Source organism: Scheffersomyces stipitis, chromosome 2, assembly GCF_000209165.1.
Source record: "Scheffersomyces stipitis CBS 6054 chromosome 2, complete sequence".
NCBI lineage: Eukaryota > Fungi > Ascomycota > Pichiomycetes > Serinales > Debaryomycetaceae > Scheffersomyces > Scheffersomyces stipitis.
In genome coordinates, this window is record NC_009042.1 from 861,744 (window position 1) to 884,477 (window position 22,734).

Genomic DNA, 22,734 nt, shown 5'->3' on the forward strand with positions numbered 1-22,734 from the left:
TTCGGGTCACGTGACATAAAATATAAGAACATAAATATTGTGCTGGAGCTCCAAGAATTGAGAAATGTGGATGAAGTAAAAATCTCCCAAAGAGGCTCTCTGCCAATATATAATTTGTATATCAGCTTCACATTTGCTCTTGCAATAGGAATGGAGTTTTGTCGAAGAAAAATGGCTATAAAGTGTTGATCTCAGTTCAAACTGCATATATTCCGAGTAGCTCGTGAGAAAACACGTGAGTGATATCATGCGCACGATGAGATGGGCAGCTCGAAAAAATTCCAATCTCCATACAAAATATATTTGTAGATTTTTCACGTAAACTATATATCCGTTTCATATCCAGCAGAATCAAGCAAAACATGGCCAAAAACGTCAACTCTAAGGCCAACGGCAAGAAGAGTGGTTCTGTCAAAAGAGCTTTGAAAGAAAAGAAACAGCCTGAGCCGGAATTTTCGGATTCTGAAGATGATGAAGTCGACCAGGAAAAGCTAGTTGAAGAATTAGATGAAGATTTCGACGAGGTAGCCAATATGCTTGGTGCTGATGTGACCGATCCCGAAGAAAAGAAACAATCCAAGCTTGAAAGAAAGAGAAAGAGAGACGAGGAGGCTACTGCAGAATATACTAAGCCAGAAGTTGTAGATAATGAAGATGATGCTCAAAACGACAAGTTTGAAGATGCCGGATTATCTGAGCCCACCATGAGGGCCATTCTGGACATGGGATTCAAGACAATGACTAAGGTGCAAGCCAAGACTATTCCACCATTGTTGGCTGGAAAAGATGTATTGGGAGCTGCTAAGACTGGGTCTGGTAAGACGTTAGCATTCTTGATTCCTGCCATAGAACTTTTGTACTCATTGAAGTTCAAGCCTAGAAATGGAACTGGTGTCATCGTCGTTTCTCCTACAAGAGAATTAGCATTACAAATCTTTGGAGTTGCCAGAGAGTTAATGGCCCACCATACACAGACGTTTGGAATTGTAATTGGGGGTGCCAACAGAAGACAGGAAGCCGAAAAGTTGGCTAAGGGTGTCAACTTGTTGATCGCTACCCCAGGAAGATTGTTGGATCATTTGCAGAACACACAGGGATTTGTATTCAAGAACTTGAAGGCTTTGGTTATCGACGAAGCTGATAGAATTTTGGAAATCGGGTTCGAAGAGGAAATGAAACAGATCATCAAAATTTTGCCTAAGGAAGAAAGACAATCCATGTTGTTCTCGGCTACGCAGACTACCAAGGTGGAAGACTTGGCCAGAATCTCATTGAGACCTGGTCCATTGTATATAAATGTAGTACCGGAAACGGCAGCATCTACAGCTGATGGCTTGGAACAGGGTTATGTAGTATGTGATTCCGACAAGAGATTCTTGTTGTTATTCTCGTTCTTGAAGAAATACTCCAAGAAGAAGATCATTGTGTTTCTTTCTTCTTGTAACTCAGTCAAGTACTTCGGTGAGCTCTTGAACTACATCGACTTGCCAGTATTGGATTTGCATGGTAAACAGAAGCAACAGAAGAGAACCAACACCTTCTTTGAATTCTGTAACGCCAAACAAGGAACTTTGGTGTGTACTGATGTAGCAGCTAGAGGCTTGGACATTCCAGCCGTCGACTGGATCATCCAGTTCGATCCTCCTGATGATCCAAGAGACTATATCCACAGAGTCGGTAGAACAGCCAGAGGCTCGAATGGTAAGGGTAAGTCGTTGATGTTCTTGACTCCATCCGAATTGGGCTTCTTGAGATACTTGAAGGCTGCTAACGTTCCTTTGAACGAATACGAATTCCCCACCAACAAAATCGTCAATATCCAGTCACAATTGTCGAAGTTAATAAAGAGTAACTACTGGTTGCACCAATCAGCCAAGGATGGCTACCGTTCATATCTTCAAGCATACGCTTCTCATCACTTGAAGACGGTGTACCAAATCGACAAATTGGATTTGGTCAAGGTGGCTAAGTCGTTTGGTTTCGATGTTCCCCCTAAGGTGAACATTACTATCGGAGCCAGTGGAAAGTCAATAGAAAAAAAGCATAAGAAGCAAAAGAGAGCTTAGGGTAGATAAATAGAAAGCATAATCCTGAATGTACATTAGATAGAAAAAACTGTATTGTATACAAGTGTCACAAAAGACAACTTCCAAAGTAGTTAGTAGCTCAATAGTTACTCAAGAATGTTGTCTACGAATACGAAATATATGAGATGGCAATCAAGAATGTGGTTATCTTATATAGGTGCACTAGCCTTTTTTGCACCCATTTTCAATTTTTAATTGGTAGCGCCACCAGACGCGTAGGAATTTTTCAGTACATTTAAGAGTGTACAATCTTAAAGATTCAGTTCTTTCCTCCTACATTTTCGACTGCTTCATCGACAAAATGGTCGAGTTTACTGATTACTTCAACAGAGAAGTGACGCCATCGACGGAGTACACAAGAACATCTTTTAAAGATTCTTCCGATTACCCGAAGCAGGAAGAGTTTATCATTTCTGCTAAAGACAGAAAGTATGATAGACAGTATTTTTCCATGTACCAATATCGATTCAAGAATTTGAAAGAACGAATTATAGGCAACGCTATTCAAAAATGGGGCGACGGTACAAAAAGAGTCAACGGACAGACAATTGTCAAACAGGACAAGATTTTGGACATTACCAGCGGGAAGTTGTGTTGGGTTGTTGGGACTGTGTTCTGTGATTTGAAGGACAAGTTGAATATCTTCCAGGATGTAGAAAAAGGAATTGATGACGTATTGCCATTAGTTCCTGACTCCTATGTTGGAGATGATGAAAATTCCATGACAACTATGCTTGAGGACGAGTCTGGAAGGGCTATTTTGCACAACGAGGAGTTCTTGAGTAAAAACATACTAGTTACTGGATGCATTGTGGGTGTGCTTGGAATCGAGATTCTGGCCGGAATATTTGAGATTATGGATATTGTGTATCCTGAGGCATCTCCACAGAAGCCGTTGACCTTGAAAGCTTCCGAAGGGAAGGGTAAAGTAGCGATCGTTTCTGGATTGAACTTGGAGGAAGGTGTAGATGCTGATTTGAAGCTTGAGCTCTTGAAGCAGTATGTTACAGGTAGTTTGGGACTGTCTGAAGATTCCAAGACTGCTAGCAGTGTCTGTAGGTTGATAATCGCTGGAGATTCTGTAAAACCCATAAAAGAGATGTCCGATCGAAGCAACCGTGATTTCGTCACTACCAATAATTATGGGTCGAAAAACATCTCACAATACAATCCAGAGTCTCTTGTCAAGTTCGATGAGTTTTTGAGAGAAATACTTGTCAGTTTACCAGTCTCAGTCATGCCAGGGAACAACGATATGGGCGAAATATGTTTACCACAACAGCCTCTTCATAAGTCGCTATTCCACAGCAACGCCAGGTATTTGAATGGTGAATACTTAGAACGATTGACCAACCCATACTGGTTCAATTTTGGCGAATTACGTGTGTTAGGCACTTCGGGACAAAACGTCCATGATATCTTGAAATACTTGTCCAAGAATACAACTGCAGCACCAGAACTCATTTTAAAGATTATGGAATCCCATATCAAATGGCAGAATTTTATTCCTACGGCTCCGGACACTTTGTACTGCTATCCGTTTGACAACAGTGATCCGTTTACGTTAGTGGATGAGACTCCACATGTATATTTTGTTGGTAACCAGCAACAATATGCTAGTGAAGTATATACCTACGCTAGTACGACTACAGGAAACAGCGGTTCGGTCCGGTTGGTTAGTGTACCGAGGTTCAGCGAAACCGGCGAATTGGTATTGCTTGATTTGGATACATTGGAGACAGAAGTGGTGCAAATACTGTTGTAGGGTTACTGCTTACTTGGTTTTTCTGTAAATTGTTAATGCACCAAACAGCCATATAATCAGGGTTGGTGCGACAACCATCTACTTCTTAACACATTTTGCTACAGGTTGATACTTAGGAGACAAGACACCGAGCTTAGAAATGTTGAAGCTTCGAATGCTGCGGCTATGAGCCCAAAGGCTGGCATCTACAGAGATCCTGATGGCTGATGCAGGGGAACTACCTTATAACGGAGTTTAATGAAAATGATACGCCCTGAAACTGAGTTCAGAAGAGCTTAGAAAAAGCTCCAAAATTGCAAAAAATGGTTGCGATTTTTGTCACATTGTGATGTAGAGCTTTTAAGGGGATTTTCCGATTTTGTCGATATTGGAGAATGCTACCTCATAGTACATGGTGTTGCAGCCAGATGAAACAGGATATATCTAAATATAGCAGTGAGAGTAGGTACAAAATAGAAGCAAAAAAGTTCATGAGAATAGCGAGAAAAAATAAGGACAGCAGCTCGAGAGAAAATTGCGAGAAAAAGGACGGCCTAACTAACGAGAGCGAGGCTGAAATAGAGAAGCTCTTCTAGCGGTATAGAATGCCATGGGCCAACGAACGTAGGCTTATGATGCAAATGGGGTGTATTACAAGGAAGTATATATGTAGAATATGTAGAATGGTTTACTGTAGGATTGTCTGTGGACGTAGATGGTTAGATTCGTTTCGTGGTGGAGTCCCCTGCGGTTCTCCCTGACGTTCCTCCACTGGAAATAGCGAGAGCTGGCCCTGACTTGGTCTAAGCCTGCACTTTGAAGTTGTTCCTTAAATTAGAAGTCAGCCGTGTAGCGAGCAATAGCCGGAGCCAATAAATCTGAAGGCATTGTCACTAGGGGAGAGAAGAATGATGCCTTCTGGTTTCATATTTCGATAACGGTAGCATTGTGGTAGCGGTGGTGATGTGGTAGTGGGGTATTTGCGGTAGCGTGTTAGCGAGCGGTGCAATGGCGGTACTTGGTCTCGTATCCCACACTGGGTCAAACTCCTGTGGACGCAGTCTTTAGCGAGAGCCACAAAAGCTTAATGGGAAAAGATTGAGGCTAGACTCAGTAATTTTACACCACTCCCTACGAGGAATTCCTCGAGAGCCTCCACATTCTAGTAGTACAATGGACGTAGCATTTCAATTGGTAAATCAAAAGCTTCCCAGTGGTTTACCTAAGACCAATGGGGCCCAATTGTCCCTAGGCATTAGCTTCCTGGACTGTGCCTTCTTCCCCAGGTTAGAATTAGTGGTGGCTGGTCCATTGTCCGGCTCTACCGACAATGACATCATTGTTCTTGACAGCCTGGATTTGCCATCATGTTTTTTCGCGGTGTTGAAAAATTTTCGTGAAAGCCGGGGGAGGAGGTTAGCGAGGGGAGAATCGGCCAGCGAGGGTGTAATTGAGAAAATAGCGAGGAATGTTACAGAAGAATAGGGAGAAAAACAGATCTGAATGATTTAGAGTATGTACGCCAATCTTTCAAGCACTAATCGGTAAACATATCAATTTAAGACACCTGTGACTAACCATATATATACTAGTAAAGATCCAAGGTAAATCTGTCTCTAGACATCTCTTGTGCTCGCTATTTCTCTGTTTGCAGTTGCTACCACGAGTTTTCTTCCGCAAGACTCGCACTCTCGTTGCTCCGCGGCGTTCTCCTTCCAACTGATTCTCTCTGACACCATCCTCGCTAACTTTTCTCGCTAATTCTCCCTAACCCCTGAGGCTGGAAGTCACGTCCATTTTCTCATTCCACTATAAAAGATTTGCTATCCCTACCTTTTTCTTTTCCTCCACTTTATTTGCCATCCATCCAGCAATCGAGCTCACGTACGCAAGCGTCCCTTTAGCTTCATACAACCCCGGGCGTGCCTGATTGATCATCAGCCTGCTGCCTTTCCTTTATTTGTCAATTAGTTTTGATTGATACTTAACGATTGATTCTGGATTTGATCTTGAACTCGAAATTGAGATTCGTCAAAGAAATCGAATTAAACTCAGAATTCAACGAATTAGATCGATTTCCATATTCATTCACGTTTTAATCTTTCACCGGAATCCAATTCATATTGATACACCAATTGATTCGATATTACGCGTCACATCGTTGTCGTCGACCCGTATTCATCATTGATCTACTATTTGCTAAGACACCAACGTAATTATTAAAAATATAAATCATTCACAATATAGTCAACGTCAACAACAATCAGCATCAACTTCATCAGCTCCAACGTCATCAAGACTGACAACATAATCAACGCCATCTAACAATCGAAACAACATCGTAATTTCATCACTTTTCATTAATTAAATCACAATGAGCTCAGACAATCTCAACATTCCTGGTTCTGGAACTAAGAAACCCAAGAACCTCCACATCGCCCACCGGCGGCTGCCTTCGGAATTGACAACGTTGATGGTGGAACAGTACAATCTCCAGCGACAATTGGAACAAGTCCAGGCACAACAGAAGCAGATTCTCCAGCAGCAACAATTGGCTCAACAGCAATACGCTTATCCACCACCACAACAGCAGATTCAACAGCAATCCCAACAGTCACAATCTTCAGAACTCATGCCACCTCCTGGTTATCGTTCTCACCTGAGATCATCGTCCACTAATGGTCCGGGTAACCAGCAAGCACACAGAAGAACTGGCTCTTCGTCCAACAACGCAGCGCAGGGCCACAACAGAAGACATTCGCTTGGTTTGAACGAAGCCATCAAAGCAGCTGCAAACCAGAGGCAGACCAACAGAACTTCTTTGAGCCCATCGACAACTACACCTTCGTCTTCTGGTGCTGGATCTGATGCTACTGTAGTATCTGGAGGTGGAAACGATGACATTGTTTCTTTCAAATTTCCACCACCTCCGTCCAGCGATGATTCTGAATCGCCTTCGTCGTCTCATTCTCGTTCCAGGTCTCTAGCTTATGGCCAACAATCGTTTAAGTTCCCTGCATCTAACTCTTCGGACAACTTGTTGCCTCCCACTCCTAACTTCTCGATCGGCCAGAGTCCCGAACGAGGCCATCAGAGACGAGGATCTCACTACAGAAGTGGATCCCGCAACTTTGATGCCAATGGTATCAACTCAAACTGGAGAGCTCAGCAAGGAGCCAGTTCAGCTGGCAACAGTAGTAACAGTAGTAACAGCAGCAGTAGCAACAATGGTAATTATCACCAGAGACAAGCTTCTCTGCTAGAACCACCTCAGGCGTCATTTGTTCCTGGTCACAAGCCTCGTAACAGCTCGTATGGAGGTTCTGTTTCTTCTTTGTCGCACTTCTTGCCTGGATCTGGTGGTGGAAATCACGGAAACACTGCTAACAATGGCCGCAAGTCTCTTTTCGCTCCTTATTTACCCCAGTCGTCTTTGCCAGAGTTGATTAGCGATGGTCGTTTGGTTACAGGTACGTTAAGAGTTAACAAAAAGAACAGATCAGACGCCTATGTCTCAACGGATGGTTTATTGGATGCTGATATCTTTATTTGTGGCTCAAAAGATCGTAACAGAGCCTTGGAAGGCGACTTAGTAGCTGTAGAGTTGCTAGTGGTCGACGAGGTTTGGGATTCCAAGAAAGAGAAAGAAGAGAAAAAGAGAAGAAAAGACAACACGTTGAATTCCAGACCATTGAATGACGATATCCACAATGATGCTACTTCTGCACCTTCGAACGAGAGTGGAAGTACCCCAGGTACATCCTTAGAAGATGAAAACGACAGCAATGAGGGGTCTGGTTTGGCTAGAAGAGGCTCGTTGAAACAAAGACCCACCATGAAGAAGAATGACGACGTAGAGGTAGAGGGCCAGTCGTTATTATTGGTGGAAGAAGAAGAGATCAATGACGATGTCAAGCCGTTGTATGCTGGCCATGTAGTTGCAGTTGTAGACCGTATTCCTGGGCAATTATTTGCTGGTACATTGGGCTTATTGCGACCAGCGCAAGCCGCCCAGGCTGCATTGGATAAGAAAAGCGGTAAAGAATCTTCGGTACAGACCCCCAAGTCTCCCAAGATTGTTTGGTTCAAGCCTACGGACAAGAAAGTGCCCTTGATCGCCATTCCTACGGAACAAGCACCCAGAGATTTTGTAGAGAATCACGAAAAGTATGCCAACAGGTTGTTTGTGGCCTCAATTAAGAGATGGCCTATTACATCGTTGCATCCTTTCGGTACTTTAGTTAGTAGGTTGGGCAAGATTGAAGACCCCAACACTGAGATTGATTCCATCTTGAGGGATAATAACTTTTTATGTGACGAGTATCCCGATGATTATTCAGATCCTTCGTCCAACGTCTATGACTTACCCAGCACCGAAGCTGAATTGTCCAATCCCGATAGAATCGAGTACTTAAACGATTACATTATTGCATTTACTCAGAATGGTACGTTTGTGGACCATGCTTTGCATGTCAAACGACTTTCTAATACCAGAATTGAGTTAGGTTTCCATGTGGTTGATGTATCTTACTACATCAAGCCCGGTTCGACTTTGGACCGGAAATCCAAGAAAAGATCGTCTTCTGTGTTTTTGCCTCAGAAGATCGCACACTTGTTCCCTGAGCAGGTAAACGAAGTGCTCTCCTTCAAAGAAAATGAGCGTAATTTGGCTCTTTCTGTAGTTTTTGAGATCGACACTGCCAACTTTGAAGTTGAGGACTTGTACATTCATGAGTCTATCGTTGTTCCCAAGCAGTTGGTGAGCTACGATGCCTTCGACTCGATTTTAGAAGGTACCCCAATCGACAGTATCTCTTCGGCTACCTGCGATTATATAAAGACTTTCAGTTTGATAGCTAAAGAGTTCCGTCGGCAGAGGTTGGATAACCGTGAGTTAGGCATAACTCCAAACTTGACATTGTTGGACCAATTGGATGATGAGAAGGTACGTTTGAACTTGAATATTTTCAAGGACAGTTTAGCCTACGACATCATCTTTGAAATTTCACACAAGGTCAATAATGCTATAGCTGCCAAGGTGCATGCTGGTTTGGGTGAACAGGCGCTTTTGCGTCGTCATCCTTTGCCTACGTTGCAGAAGATGGAGACGTTTGTGAGAAAGGCCACAAATTTGGGCTTCAAGATTGACACCACCACTTCGTCGACCTTGCAAAAGTCGATCTTGCTGATTGAAGACCCCGTCAAACGCAAGTGCATAGAGACGTTGTTGTACAAGTGTATGTCCAGAGGTAAATACTATGTTGCTGGAAAGCAGGATCCCGATTCCTATGGTCATTACTACTACAATCTTCCTCTTTACACTCACTTCACGGCTCCTTTGAGAAGATATGCTGACTTGATAGTCCATAGACAATTAAAGGCCGTGTTGAATAAGGTTGAAGAGGAAAAGGATTTGGATTCTTTGAAGGCTACTGCTGATTACTGTAACTTCAAGAAGGACTGTGCTGCCAACGCACAAGCCCAGGCAATCCATTTGTTGTTATCACAGACAATTAACGAAGTCAGCGAGAATGCTGGTCAGTTATTGTGTATGGGAACAGTACTCCAGGTTTATGAATCATCTTTTGATGTGTTTATACCTGAGTTGGGAGTTGAAAAGAGAGTCCACGGCGATCAACTTCCTTTGGTGAAGGCCGAGTTTGACAAGGCTACACGCACTTTGGAGTTGACCTGGGAGAAAGGCGTAGATTCTGCCACATACATTCCTGCGGATGAGCAATCGTCGTTGTCGTACAGAAACTCAATCAAGAACAAGTACAGAACTTCAGCATTACAAGCAGCCAAGTTACAGAATAAGACTCTTTTGGAAAAGAACAATGTGACAACTGACTCCATCATCGAGAAGTTGGCCAGATTGAACTTGGAACCTCCCTCTTTGTCTATTCCAGCATTGAAGAGTAGTAGTGGAACCAGCGAAAACGAACCAACACAAGGTAAGGAATCTACAAGATCGATGCCTTCTTCGCCTACACAGTCTGAGTTCCCCAAGAACACCAGGACAAACTCATCTTCTCTCCTCCAGAACGATGCTTCGGCCGACTCCTTCAACGGATTGGCTCCATACTTACAAGACACCATCACGAGACCGGGCAATGTTCAAGTCATTAAGGAGTTGAACCAGGTCCCAGTGTTGATCCGGGCCGAGATCGGCATGGCACTCCCATGTTTGACGGTTCGTGTCTTGAATCCATTTGCAGAGGAACAATAGTACTCCCATTGACTTTGTAATATTTTTCTACTTACACGACTTGATGAGTTTCTTTCAAAGTGCTTTCAATTTATTTATTGTTTCCACTTATTCGTTTTCAGCATCTCTAACAATAATCAAACTTTAATAAATAATGCGGTATTATGATAAAGTAGTCCTGGATTCTTTCGTAATGAGATTTTATAGGTGTCGTCACTATATTAAACTATAGAATTATCCCATTTTTGAAGTATACCTAATTCTATAAATAATCCATACCCTATGTACTGATCCATATGGTTTCCGTTCTATGTTGGTTGTGTTATTCTGTTTATAATGTTGATACGTCTTTGCTTTCAAATATTTCTTTAATCATAGGTCGTGCTTCTTTAATCTGTTTCTGAGTCCCTGTATTAAGTTCCTTCTTCTGTTCTATGAGTTTTTCCAGACATTTCTCTTCCAAGTACTGCTGACATTCAAATAGATTTTTAAACTTCAAATCTAAACCAAGCTTTTTCTGGAAGTCTCTGGCCAAGATGGCGTCTATAGTCTTGAGTATCTCAAGGTCTTTACCAGACAAGATGCCGTTGGCTATTTTTTTCAATCTGTCGTCTTCACTATTCATGCCAACCATGGTGTACAAGGTAGGGTTCCTTTCACAGAGGTATGTCCAGCCCTGAAGCAATGGTACATACTCCTGGCTCTCTGGAGTAATATCTGGAAGCTTGTCTAAGAATTCATTGGTGTAGATAACCATATGCCTAATGTAATGACGTTGTTGAGCTGATATCTGGTCGGAAAGCTCCTCTGGAAGTTCAATCTGCTGGTACTTACAAGATCCGTCTACTCTGTCTTTTATGAACTTAATGCACTCATAAATGGTGTCGCAAAATTTGTCAAGGCCCAACCGCATCTTCAACACATGAATGACTTTTTCTGAAATTCTCTTCATCATGTAAAACTCTCTTTCCGTTACACTTTCTCGGGTCTTTGTTCTGATTTCTACATTGTGGCAATCTATTAAACATAACTTGTCGAGAATCGGACATTGTTCACACAATTGTTTCCATGCCATGTAGCTTAGAGAGTAATCGATATCATAGTTGTTAGTGGTGTACTCGTCTTCATAAGTAATCTTTGGAAGCAGGTATATCCAAGCTTCCATCTTCACTGAGACCTGCAAGAACTGTGCCAACTCTTCGAGCCTAAAACCGTTGCGATCATCTTCTAGACTCATGTTATTTTTGATTCTTCTATCTTCGATTTCTGCTTTCTGGGTAGCGAACTTAATACACTCGTAGACGTTCTTGTAGGATTCATCCAAATTCAAATGAAATCTCAACCATAAAGTCACGTTCTTGTTAATAGTGCCGTATATTCTCTTTTCGCTTTCATCAAAGTCACCTGTGTTAAGCAGCTTGAGTTCTTCATTCTCGGTATGCATGTCATGAACCAAGTAGAGTTCCCGGGACTGTTCACAGATCTCGTTCCAGCCATCACAGAACTGGAGGTACACGGGAAGATGCTTGCTGGGCACAGGAAGACGTGCAATTGGGCCGATGACACGGTCCAAAGTCGCTAGCACAAAATCAATCTCGTCCCAGGTAAACTGGTCGAGGTCTGGAGGTATGTCAGACAAACAAGTATATAAGGGATGCTTGAGTAGTGCTTCCCAAGTCGCTTTTTCGCGACGCATGATTTCAGAAGAAATGAAATTATGAAAGGATTAGGGACAATATGATGAGGTTTCGAACCAAACTAATACGAATACACATAAAAACAGGCCAATTGTAATGGGCAGTAGTTCACTAGAACTCTGTAACTTCTTTACCCCAGTCTAACTTTTCATATTTCAGAAAAGGCTATACACAGGAAACATTCCCAAAAACGGCCCAACGAAGACGAAGGGCTACTATCCTTAACCGGTTTTCAAACACATTTCTGACTACACAAGTTGTCGTAGAGAACAGTGATCGTTGTTAGTTATGTCTTATATTAAGCATTTCTACACATACTGACATCAATAATTCGTCGTTGCATAATGAACACATTTGGGCATGTGATACTCAGCACGTGATATGACTCTATGAAAAAAGTTTCAGAGATGTGAAAAGTCACTGAACGGCATCAATTCCCAACGCTTTCTCCAGCGATAAAAGGCATTGTAGTGCTTGAAAACGACTGAACGTCACCCGGTCACATCGAGAATCATGTCTGATACTCCAGCTAAAAGCTCAGCCTCTAGCGAGCACGAAGAACTCAACGGAACCTATTCTCCTAGACCCATTTTGCCCATCAAGAGATCAAAGCTCACTGGAAGTTCTGAATTCCATGTGGGTACGCCTCTTCAGACTCGTGTAGCTTCTCCATGTACATTGAATCCCCCCATTGACAGTGACGGTTTGTCGTGGCCATCACAGGGAGCAAGAAAGAGAATCGAGCAGACACCAGAAGAGGCGGAAGCACGAGAAGCTCGTATAGCAGATGCCGTGAAAGTCATTTTGCACGAGTTGGGTGAAGATGTAGACAGAGAAGGTTTGCTTGAGACCCCGGAACGGTATGCCAGAGCAATGTTATTCTTCACCAAGGGCTATGAAGATAACATTAGAGATGTTATCAAGAGAGCTGTTTTTGAAGAGAACCACGACGAGATGGTGATAGTGAGAGACATTGAGATTTATTCGTTGTGTGAGCACCACTTGGTTCCGTTTTTCGGCAAAGCCCATATTGCTTATATTCCCAACAAAAGAGTCTTGGGCCTTTCCAAGTTGGCCCGTTTGGCTGAGATGTATGCCCGTAGATTCCAGGTCCAGGAACGTTTGACGAAACAAATTGCCATGGCACTCTCTGAGATCTTGAGACCTCGTGGTGTAGCTGTAGTAATTGAAGCTACTCACATGTGTATGGTCAGTCGAGGAGTTCAGAAGACAGGCTCTTCAACCACTACCAGTTGTATGTTGGGCTGTTTCCGCGACCACCAAAAGACCAGGGAAGAGTTCTTAACGTTGTTGGGAAGAAAGTAGAGCTGAATTTATATCAAGACTTTATTACTGATATAATGATAATTTCATGCTATAGACCTTATTGATATCAAGACTATATCATTGATATAAAGTCTTTCAGTTCAAACCTGTCTTCCAACACGCACTACCGAACATCAACTGTTCCCTCAGACTAATTAATTGCATAGGCTCCTTTAATTCGTATTTTCATTTCCTTTACATTTTTGTTTGACCCGGTTAATTAGTGGCTTAACGATGTTATGATATTCAACACCTCATAATTTATATAATATATAAAACCCTTCGGCGGAACCCTTTAGAATGTTCAGTCGCTTTTATTTACTTAAAATACATATATACAAGAAGATAGTAGGAACCTACTTCAATTTATTTTACTTCCATTAACTTTTTGGATACATCTAGCACTGTTTGATCAGCTCCAAATTGGCCCATGATTTGGATTCCATGTTTACCCCGAGGTATGGATATGGTAGGCAAACCAGCCAAAGAAGCTGGAACAGTCAAGATATCGTTCACGTAGTCATTCAAGAAGTTGGTTTCATTTTGCTGATGGTACTCTTCAAGTGTGGGAGCGCTGTTTATAGCCGTAGGAGCCACCAAGATATCACATCTACCCAGTGTTTCTTTATCTACATTAGTATCGTTCAGAAATACATGCCTAAGATTGAACACCTGGTTGAATTCATTGACAAGCTTCTCTCTGACCTGAGTTGCCTTAATATAGTGATCTCCCGATTCTGACGAAAGCGTATAATTTCCCAAGAGAATTCTGCGCTGGACCTCTGGTCCAAATCCGTTGGTTCTGTTGGCTACAATGAGATCATGTGCTTTCTCTTGAAGGTCTTCTGTAGTTTGTCCGTATCTGACCCCATCGTAGCGAGAGAGGTTGGAGGCAGCTTCGGCTGTAGCAAGCGTGTAGTATGACAGCAACAGCTGCTTTATAGACGGAACGGACACTATCTTGACTGTATGGCCCATGTCCTGCAATTGTGAAAGAACTGAAAACCAGACTTCCTTTACTTCCTGAGAGAGATCCCCTACTACAAACTCACGGGGAACTCCTACTGTCAATGAGGTGCTGTTGACATCTTCTGAACATTTTGATTTCAAAGAGTTCCTTATATCATCTGGCAATGATGTGGGATCCTTGTCATCGTACTTATCCAAGACATGGTACACTTTCTCTACAGTATGGATGTCATCAGAAATGATTCCTACGGTGTCAAGAGTCTGAGCATAAGATATGACTCCCCATCTTGAGATCCTGCCGTATGTTGGTTTGAAGCCGACAGTCCCACAGTAGCTGGCTGGCTGTCTCACTGATCCCCCTGTATCAGTTCCCAAGGCAAAATTAGCAAGTTTTCCGGCAACAGCAGCCGCCGATCCTCCTGAAGAACCTCCAGAAATGTGTGCTTTTCCAGTTTCAACTTCAACACTATACAACGGATTCAATGTCGTACCATAATGGGAATTCGTGGTAGAAGACCCCATTCCAAACTCGTCTAAGTTGCTTTTACCTAGCAAAGTCAGTCCAGCAGCATCCAAAAGCAAAACCACTGTAGCATCAAACGGACTTCTGTAGTTCAGAAGTATTCTAGAAGCTCCGGTGGAGAACTCATGAGTTGTGACAATATTGTCTTTCGCTATGTACGTAGTTCCGGAAAGACTTCCAGCCGGACTTGAAGCAGCATCCGTAGAAGCTGTAGAAGAATTGCAACTAGTGGAAGACCCGGTGACAGTGTTCTTCTCTGCAGAAGTTGTGTCTTTGTTGGTATTGATCCTAGATGAAATCAAACTGTTCCAAGGATCAGAAGTAGATGCTGAGGCACGATGTACAAGCCGACAAAAGCTCGGAACAAGCTTCTGAGGTCGACCAACAATCCGAACACGAAGCATTATAAAGTCAACCAAGCTGAGAAGGTTGTTCTTCACAATTCGAAAGGATTATCGAAGACAAGTTCTTGTAGTCTTAACTATGGTATTGCACAGAACCATATAGTGCCAGACTTTTCAGTTTGTTAAGTATTGCACACAATAGCGAGCCATACTAATGACTATGGCGTTACGAAAGGCTTGTAAACCCTCACTACAACTCTACCACACGAGGATATCTCTTACCAGTACGGCCAGAAAAAGACAAGTCATTTACGACTTGATTCTCTCTTTCTTGCTAGTCACATGACACCTCTCCCGTTACGGTACACTTCTAGCAGCTCATCGCATCTCTTGGTTCTCTTATCTATGGCAATGTCGCATTCTGAAAAACTGTGTCGTCTCTCTTCCAAAAAATGTCGTGCCATCAAATTTCTATGACTGATTTCCAGTTTCCCTCTCATTAGGCTTTCCCCATTTCGTATTTTTCTCTAGCCAATTCACAATTTACGACGCCTTCGTGCTCAAAGTGTTTCTGACATCCCTGCCATAATGTCTGCGTTGTATGCTTCCAAAAAGTCTACCTTAGAGGCATTAGCCACCAACTTGAAGCTCTCCATTGCTTCATCAGCTTTCCAGAAACAAGTCTCGGTTTCTGTCAATGAGGATGCTGACTCCACAGCCTTGTTGGTTGACAAAAAGGCCGGTTTTGAGTTATCTGAACCCAATGCCGTTGTCAAGTATCTCTCCAGCGACTTTACTGATGCTTCTGGTGCCATTGCCTTTGAAGAGTCTCAGTTGTACCCAGCACTCAAGGCTAACTCTGCTGACAAAATCAGCCAAATTGCCACTCCAGCATACTTTGAAAAGGCTGAGATCACGGCAGCTCAGATCATCTTGTTCTCCGCACTCTACCCAGCTTTGAAGGACTCGAAGTCCACTTCCGAAACCACGGAAATAGCAAAGTGGTTCCAGGATTTCGCATCCATCGAAGTTGTTCAGTCCGGAATCAAGCACGCTCTCTCTATCACCACTTTGGAAAGACCCAAGGCCGTCAATACCGGAGCACAGAAAGTCAAGACAGGCCACTTGGTTAAGCCACAGGCTGAGAGGATCGTCCCTAAAGACAATGAAAGAAACATCTTGATCACATCGGCTTTGCCTTATGTTAACAATGTCCCTCATTTGGGTAACATCATTGGCTCAGTATTGTCGGCTGATATCTACGCTCGTTACGCTAAGAATAGAAACTACAACGCTGTCTATGTATGTGGTACTGACGAATACGGCACTGCTACTGAAACCAAGGCTCTTGAAGAAAAAGTCACCCCCCAGCAGTTGTGTGATAAGTATCACAAGATCCACAAGGAGGTGTACGATTGGTTTGACATTGGTTTCGACTACTTCGGCAGAACTACAACTCCCTTACAGACAGAAATCGCCCAGGACATCTTCACCAGGTTGCACAAGAACAACTACTTGGAAGAAAGAACTACCGAACAGTTGTACTGTGAAGAGCACAAGTCGTTTTTGGCCGATCGATTTGTAGAAGGCACTTGTCCCCACTGTCAGTACGAAGATGCCAGAGGTGACCAGTGTGACAAGTGTGGGAACTTGCTTGACCCCTTGCAGTTGATCAAGCCACGCTGTAAAGTAGATGGAGCCACTCCTGTAGTTAGAGAATCCACTCATATTTACCTTAAGTTAAATGAATTGGAAGGAGAGTTGGCCGAGTGGGTCGATCACGCCTCTTCGCATGGCGAATGGTCCAAGAATGCTAAGACCATCACGGCTTCGTGGATCAAGCGGGGTTTGGAACCCAGATGTATCACAAGAGACTTGTCCTGGGGTACACCGGTTCCTTTGGAAGGGTATGAAGAGAAGGTGTTGTATGTGTGGTTTGATGCCACCATCGGGTACGTTTCCATTACCGCCAACTACTTCAAGGACCATAATGGTGACGACTGGCGCAAGTGGTGGAAGAATCCCGAAAATGTAGACTTGTACCAATTCATGGGTAAGGACAATGTTCCTTTCCATACAGTAGTGTTCCCAGCTTCACAAATCGGTACCAGAGACGTCTGGACCAAATTGCACCACTTGAGCACTACTGAATACTTGCAATACGAAAATGGTAAGTTCTCTAAGTCCAGAGGAGTAGGTGTATTTGGTAACTCTGCCAAGGACACCGGTATTCCAGCCTCTGTCTGGAGATACTACTTGGCTTCTGTGAGACCAGAGACATCTGACTCCCAATTCTCGTGGGAGGAGTTCGTCACCAAGAACAACTCGGAATTGCTTGCCAACTTGGGTAACTTTGTCAACAGAATCGTTAAGTTTGTCATCGCCAAATACAATGGGGTCATTCCCAAGTTTGACACAAAGAACGTTCCTGACTACGAAAAGTTCGAAACCGAAGTTAACCAGTTGTTGAAGTCTTACGTCGATACCATGGAGGCTGTCAGTTTGAGAAAGGGTTTGGAACTCGCTATGGCCATCTCATCTCGTGGTAACCAGTTCTTGCAAGACAACAAGTTGGACAACTCGTTGTACGCCAACCTCCCAGACAAGTCCGATGCCGTTGTCGGTGTAGCCTTGAACTTGGTCTACTTAGTCAGTGCCATCATATTCCCATTTATGCCTGAAACTACCAAGCAGATCAACGAAATTTTGAACGCTCCAGCCTTGTCCATCACTGACAAGTTCGAGTTGGTGTTGGAAGCTGGCCACAATATCGGCAAAGCCCAATACTTGTTCAAGAGAATCGACGAAAAGAAGATTGCTGAATGGAGAAGCTTGTATGGGGGACAACAAGAGAAGAAATAGACAAGAATAGAGATTTATGGTAGAGTGTTATGATTATATAAACAATGTATGTTTAATGTAAATAGTTGAAGCTGAATAGAAATTGTAGAGCAATTGCAAAGTTGACAATAGATTTTGAAGATATAATGCCAAATGTAGCTTTTGCTACCGTACTGTTTTCTACTGAGATTATAAATTTATTGTAATTACGAAAATGTACTAACGATTTTATGACACGATTATATTCAACCATTTGCTATCCAACTACTTTCCATCCATATACCTAGAATCCTACTTAATAAAGAATGGGTGCAATATTGGAGCTTAATAAAGTGTTTCTCAGGAATTGTACCGCGCTACCATGTCTCGGTGGATGTCGGGATTTGTTCCGGCTCCCATCCCCGGATCAACAAGTGAAATTTAGGCAGGTGATTCTTTAGGTTTTCGAGCCCAAGAAGTTGACAACTATACGGTATCCATTTCACAGAACAGACTTCTGAAGCTGACTTGCCCACCACAATCATGTTGCTGATAGCGCCCCTTATTATGTGGAGATAGACTGGAAAGTGGAACCTGTCAAAAACCCCTCCTAAGCTGGAATCCCGATATGGCAATGTACCCCGGGTTTTTCATGCTTCCCCACCAAGCCCACAGATTCGCAGCCGACCGTCCTTCCCCACTATATAAGGAACAGCCATTGCACCACATTTTGGATTGACTTTTTTAGAAAGGAAGAAATTACTCGAGATCAAATCACGAGATCACACTACTGGAGATTGTCGTTTTGTGCCTTATATCTGGATATATATAGTCGGCATCCAGCTTATACGGAATTGTAGTTTGTGTGCTTAATACTGTCCTTTAAATTTGTGTTTTATACTCCCCTTATTGACACTAGATGTTGACGGCTCTCAAGCCTGGCTTATATGGCCTTTTCACGGGCGCGGTTCTTCCTCCTATAGTGACCAGATTCTGGTTGGTTCCCAGCATCAACCAAGAACAGTTTGACGATATCAACAGATTGAAGTTCCAGATAGACCATATGGGATGGCATATTCGGGAACTCGAGGAAAGAAAAGGAGTCACAGAAGACCAGATATACGTTCCTGACAGTTACTATCAATACGGCTACTGAAAAGCGAATTCTAGACTTTGAAGCAAGAGTGGAGAGGCCCACAGGCGACTGTGAATTTTCTACTAGATACGTGCAAACTAATAGACGAAGGTACTAGTAGAGAAGCAAATATGAGGAGACGTCTGATTCATATCTGTCAAAATTACCAAAAGAAGCAAGTCAAAAGCATATCTATAGATCCATATACATACAAATAGATGCCAGTAGATCTAGCGGCCGAAACGATGGTAGTGACTACATTGATGATTCTCTTGTAGATTCAAGAGCTACTAATTTCTATGCATGTTAACATTAATAAATAATATGATATCACAAACGAATGAAAAGTGTTTATGTTTCGTAGTCGTCGCTGTTGACCAGCCCTTCTTCATCAAAGAACGAGTCTTCATCGTCGTAAAACTCGTTATCCTCTTCCTCTTCCTCTTCATCAAGAACATTCTGCTGTTGCACAAGCTCATCCATATCCTCGGTCGTTATCTTGATGTTGGAACTCTCCCAGTTGCTCAATTCGCTGGCATTGTTCAAATCTCCACCGGTTAGAACTCTGATCAAGTTCAACTTGAAGTCCTTTGTCTGCTTAGCAAAATCTATACGTGCAGGCTTATGTTCCTTGACATCTGGAGAATGGCCAATACTCTGACCAACACGAATAAGAGTCTCCACACATGACTTGGAGTTGTTTACGAGATCCGAATCAAACTTGAAGAATCGCTTCTCGAAAAGAAGAATAATGGTAGAACCTCCGAATTTGAAATATCCAATTTCGTCACCTCGTTTAACCGCATCGCCTTCTCCAACAGTAAGCACAATCGACCCAACCATCATGGCACCTACAGCTACCATTATCACCGTTCCAAAATGGTCAGTCTTGATGGGAATGATGGCTCTTACATTTTCTCCAAACACATCCAACTCGGATCTAATAGCCATGGGATTAACTGTGTAATACTCTCCGTCAATGTTCTTGATGTTTTGAATAGTTCCGTCTACGGGACAATGGAATCTGTGATAATCTTGAGGAGCAAGTCTAAAGATACCAATGGAGCACTTTGAAGCTGAGTATATATCAGTATTCTCGAGATTGTTGAAGTTGCCGTTGAACAATTTAGCAATGGTGAAATTCTTCCCTTTGATCCACAACTCAGTTGCACTGTTGATATCGGAAAAAGCTGTACAACGACAATCTGCTGGAGAAACAACGATTTGCAGTTCATTAGGGCAATCTATGGGTCTTGCCCCTTGCTTCAATCTTCTATAGAAAAATTCGTTGAATGAGGCATACTTGGAGGGATCAGTCTCAAGACATTCCGATAAGTTCAACTTGTGGAACTTGATGAAGGAGTCTATATCGTTTTTCAGTTGAGGACTGTCGAACTTGATGCCCTGTTTGACACTCAACTTTTTTAGTAAAATCCTGATCCTCTTAGTCTTGGCCTTATCCAACCCCTTGTATAGCAAACGGATTCCCAATCTCACATAGACTCCCATTTTCTCTTCCATGATAAGGCCGGTGTTTCTGTCCTGAACCAAGATGTTGGCATTATTTCCACCCAATACATACTTGCCATATGTCATCTTGATCAAAACTTTTGAGAACCACTTCCGAGAAGCAGATTGTGGTGTGGTGTACGTAGCTACTAGTAATTTGTTGACAATACTCCAATCTTTTGAAGCACAGATAGCAACGTGCGTAATGATGTCTCGGTCAATCTTTTTATTAAGTCTCTTGTTCAAACAAATAGGGCACTTATCAATCTCAAAGATTTTATATTCTCCTTCACTTTTTGCAGAATTTACATGTTCTTCTAAGCAGTCTATGATCTCACCGTGAGACAAGAGATCACCTCCCCAGGTCAGCCTTCCAAGCTTTTCGTAGAAGCTAGCTACCAACTCGTCACTATTACCACAACCAAGAGTGTCTAACAAGGCTATCAACTCAAAGTAATCGTAGGCATTTTCCTTGTCGTTAAGATTGTACTGCTCCAAAAGAATGGCCCAGAATCGTCTTCTCAAATTCTCGTAGGTTTCAAATCTGACTCGGATCTTTAATTCGGGGTTATACTTTTCCTTGAACTTATCTTTGTACAAGTCTAACTTTAGATTCATAACTTTGAAGCTAGAGGTATCGCCTTGTTCTAGCGTCACTTTCTTCCTGAACTTCTTTTTACGAATTGATGGAATCAAGTTGTCATCATCTAAGATTCGGATACTCGAATGCAGTGGAGAATCGTTATCACCAGTGGTGAATCCTCCATCTACTAAATTCAAAGACATATAGGAGACTGACTTTCTAGGAATGCCAGTTCCAAGAGAACTTGAAGCAACCATGGGCAATGCCGTAGATACCTGCGTGATATCCTGGATAGGAATCGATACATGCCCCACATCGTCATGGAAAGAAAAATGGTCCTTATCCAATATAGAAAACTGAATGTTGAACTTGCTTTCATGCGGTAGGATTTCAAATGCAACTCTTTCATTAAAGATTGGATTCAATGTGTGGCGCTTCCAGCTTGTTCTGAATGTTTTTTTGCCAAAAGTGACTACAACAAAGGGATCCATGTCAAAAGAAGCTCTAGTAAAACTTTTTAGTGGTGGTAGATCTGAACAAGAGACGATTTCTATGAATATGACTCCAAGAACTTCTCTATTAGATAATGCAAACTTATCCTGAAATAAAGATGATCTTTTGAGAGCTATCTTTCTCAACTTCGATCGCTTTGAATTTTTGGTCTTCACTTCGTCTCCAGTAGACAAAAGTGCAGAATCGCTTTCTGTTGCAACTCCACCATCCGAAGACATCATTGACATCTCAGAAATAGAACTGGCGTCGTCGTTAGCGGGAGAAGAAGATCTAGCATTGAAATGAGGTTTGTGAAGTTTGAGAGGCAGAGAACCAGAATTGGGTTCATCTACAAGAGATTCCATATCTGAAGCGTCAACTAGGGTGTTGGAGGCCTTATTGGTTTCTCTGTAAAAGCCCTGTTCGTCCGGCTTAGTACTGGTTTCAAATTCTGGGTCTATCAAGGATTTGATCCAGTTCTTGAGGATCACAGACTTTTCAGCCTCGGTTGAGTCAGCAACCACGTATTCCTCACTTATGTTTAAGTCGTCTACTTTGTTATACAAGTCGTTCATGCTCTGGTCTCTCCCATTGCTAGAATGGTTTTCGTCGGCTGATTCTGGAACCGACTCCATAGCTCTTTCGTCCTCTGATTGTTTAAGTTGCTTGCGCTGTTTTCTAGATACTTTCTTTCGCTTTACTATTAACTCAAACGAGAGCAAAAGTGATCCCGTGACAAAACTGTGATATTCGCTGTTCGAGTATAACTTGTACCACTTGAGATCGCTCCTACTTTTGAAGTTTGCACCTCCAAGATTGAAGATATCCTTCACCGATAGACGAAGCTCGCCCAAGTAATTTCTGTAACGCTTGTGCTTATCCCAGACCGTTAGGACTAATAGTTGAGAGTAGGAGTTAGGCTTGAGCGGAATCACTAACTCGTCGTCCCATGACGGTTGGCTGGTGTTCAATTTACGAGAGGTCTGTTTCTTGACATCGTTCATCACCACCATCAAGAGGGGGTTGACACTTCTCTTGGAGGAGTACTTAGTAGCCTCTGCGCCATTCTGAACTAGGTCGGCTGCACGATTGGCATTGATTTTTACAAACAACTGGAACTCCTGAGTAAGGTTAAAGAATGTCGCTTTCTCTAGAGAAGCCTGCGACGAAACCGAGTTGGACTTGGGTCTAGACCCATTCTTGATACCTCTTCTCATGTAAGGATTTGTATAGAATGGAACTAGATGAAGATTTTACAATTCATAGAATGTGGAGTGAATCCAAATGATTCAAAAGC

The 22,734-nt window shown here is 42.6% G+C and overlaps 8 protein-coding genes across 8 annotated transcripts; 5 read left to right on the forward strand and 3 right to left on the reverse strand. All coding sequences in view use genetic code 12, as the record gives it.

Annotated features, from left to right (window-relative positions):
* The first annotated feature begins 183 nt into the window (after window positions 1-183).
* Window positions 184-2,109, forward strand: HAS1 (RNA-dependent helicase). Its single transcript, XM_001382364.1, has one exon. It carries the CDS (start codon window positions 363-365, stop codon window positions 2,064-2,066), a length of 1,704 nt encoding a protein of 567 aa, XP_001382401.2. The 5' UTR covers window positions 184-362; the 3' UTR covers window positions 2,067-2,109.
* Window positions 2,110-2,388: 279 nt separating this feature from the next.
* HYS2 (DNA polymerase delta small subunit (Hydroxyurea sensitive protein HYS2)) lies at window positions 2,389-3,852 on the forward strand (the record flags this gene model as incomplete). Its single annotated transcript, XM_001382365.1, has 1 exon — window positions 2,389-3,852. The coding sequence occupies one exon, from the start codon at window positions 2,389-2,391 to the stop codon at window positions 3,850-3,852; it is 1,464 nt and encodes a 487-aa protein (XP_001382402.2).
* Window positions 3,853-5,695: 1,843 nt separating this feature from the next.
* On the forward strand, window positions 5,696-10,216 carry SSD1 (Exosomal 3'-5' exoribonuclease complex, subunit Rrp44/Dis3). Its single transcript, XM_001382366.1, is given in 4 exon segments — window positions 5,696-6,512; window positions 6,531-6,686; window positions 6,720-7,034; window positions 7,083-10,216. The coding sequence occupies 4 exon segments, from the start codon at window positions 6,206-6,208 to the stop codon at window positions 10,058-10,060; spliced, it is 3,756 nt and encodes a 1,251-aa protein (XP_001382403.2). The 5' UTR covers window positions 5,696-6,205; the 3' UTR covers window positions 10,061-10,216.
* Window positions 10,217-10,370: 154 nt separating this feature from the next.
* On the reverse strand, window positions 10,371-11,735 carry PICST_29686 (predicted protein; the record flags this gene model as incomplete). The annotated part of the gene is made up of 1 exon (XM_001382902.1): window positions 10,371-11,735. The coding sequence occupies one exon, from the start codon at window positions 11,733-11,735 to the stop codon at window positions 10,371-10,373; it is 1,365 nt and encodes a 454-aa protein (XP_001382939.2).
* A 514-nt stretch (window positions 11,736-12,249) lies between these two features.
* On the forward strand, window positions 12,250-13,062 carry GHC1 (GTP cyclohydrolase I (GTP-CH-I); the record flags this gene model as incomplete). Its single annotated transcript, XM_001382367.1, has 1 exon — window positions 12,250-13,062. One exon carries the CDS (start codon window positions 12,250-12,252, stop codon window positions 13,060-13,062), a length of 813 nt encoding a protein of 270 aa, XP_001382404.1.
* A 249-nt stretch (window positions 13,063-13,311) lies between these two features.
* Window positions 13,312-14,997, reverse strand: GTA2 (amidase (GATA)-like protein). The gene has a single exon (XM_001382903.1). It carries the CDS (start codon window positions 14,956-14,958, stop codon window positions 13,429-13,431), a length of 1,530 nt encoding a protein of 509 aa, XP_001382940.2. The 5' UTR covers window positions 14,959-14,997; the 3' UTR covers window positions 13,312-13,428.
* Window positions 14,998-15,443: 446 nt separating this feature from the next.
* MES1 (methionyl tRNA synthetase) lies at window positions 15,444-17,831 on the forward strand. The gene has a single exon (XM_001382368.1). It carries the CDS (start codon window positions 15,487-15,489, stop codon window positions 17,758-17,760), a length of 2,274 nt encoding a protein of 757 aa, XP_001382405.1. The 5' UTR covers window positions 15,444-15,486; the 3' UTR covers window positions 17,761-17,831.
* Window positions 17,832-19,279: 1,448 nt separating this feature from the next.
* On the reverse strand, window positions 19,280-22,603 carry PSD2 (phosphatidylserine decarboxylase; the record flags this gene model as incomplete). The annotated part of the gene is made up of 2 exons (XM_001382904.1): window positions 19,280-21,931; window positions 22,064-22,603. Coding segments are annotated over 2 exons (3,192 nt in total), but the record flags the coding sequence as incomplete, so codon positions are not given.
* Between the last annotated feature and the right edge of the window lie 131 nt (window positions 22,604-22,734).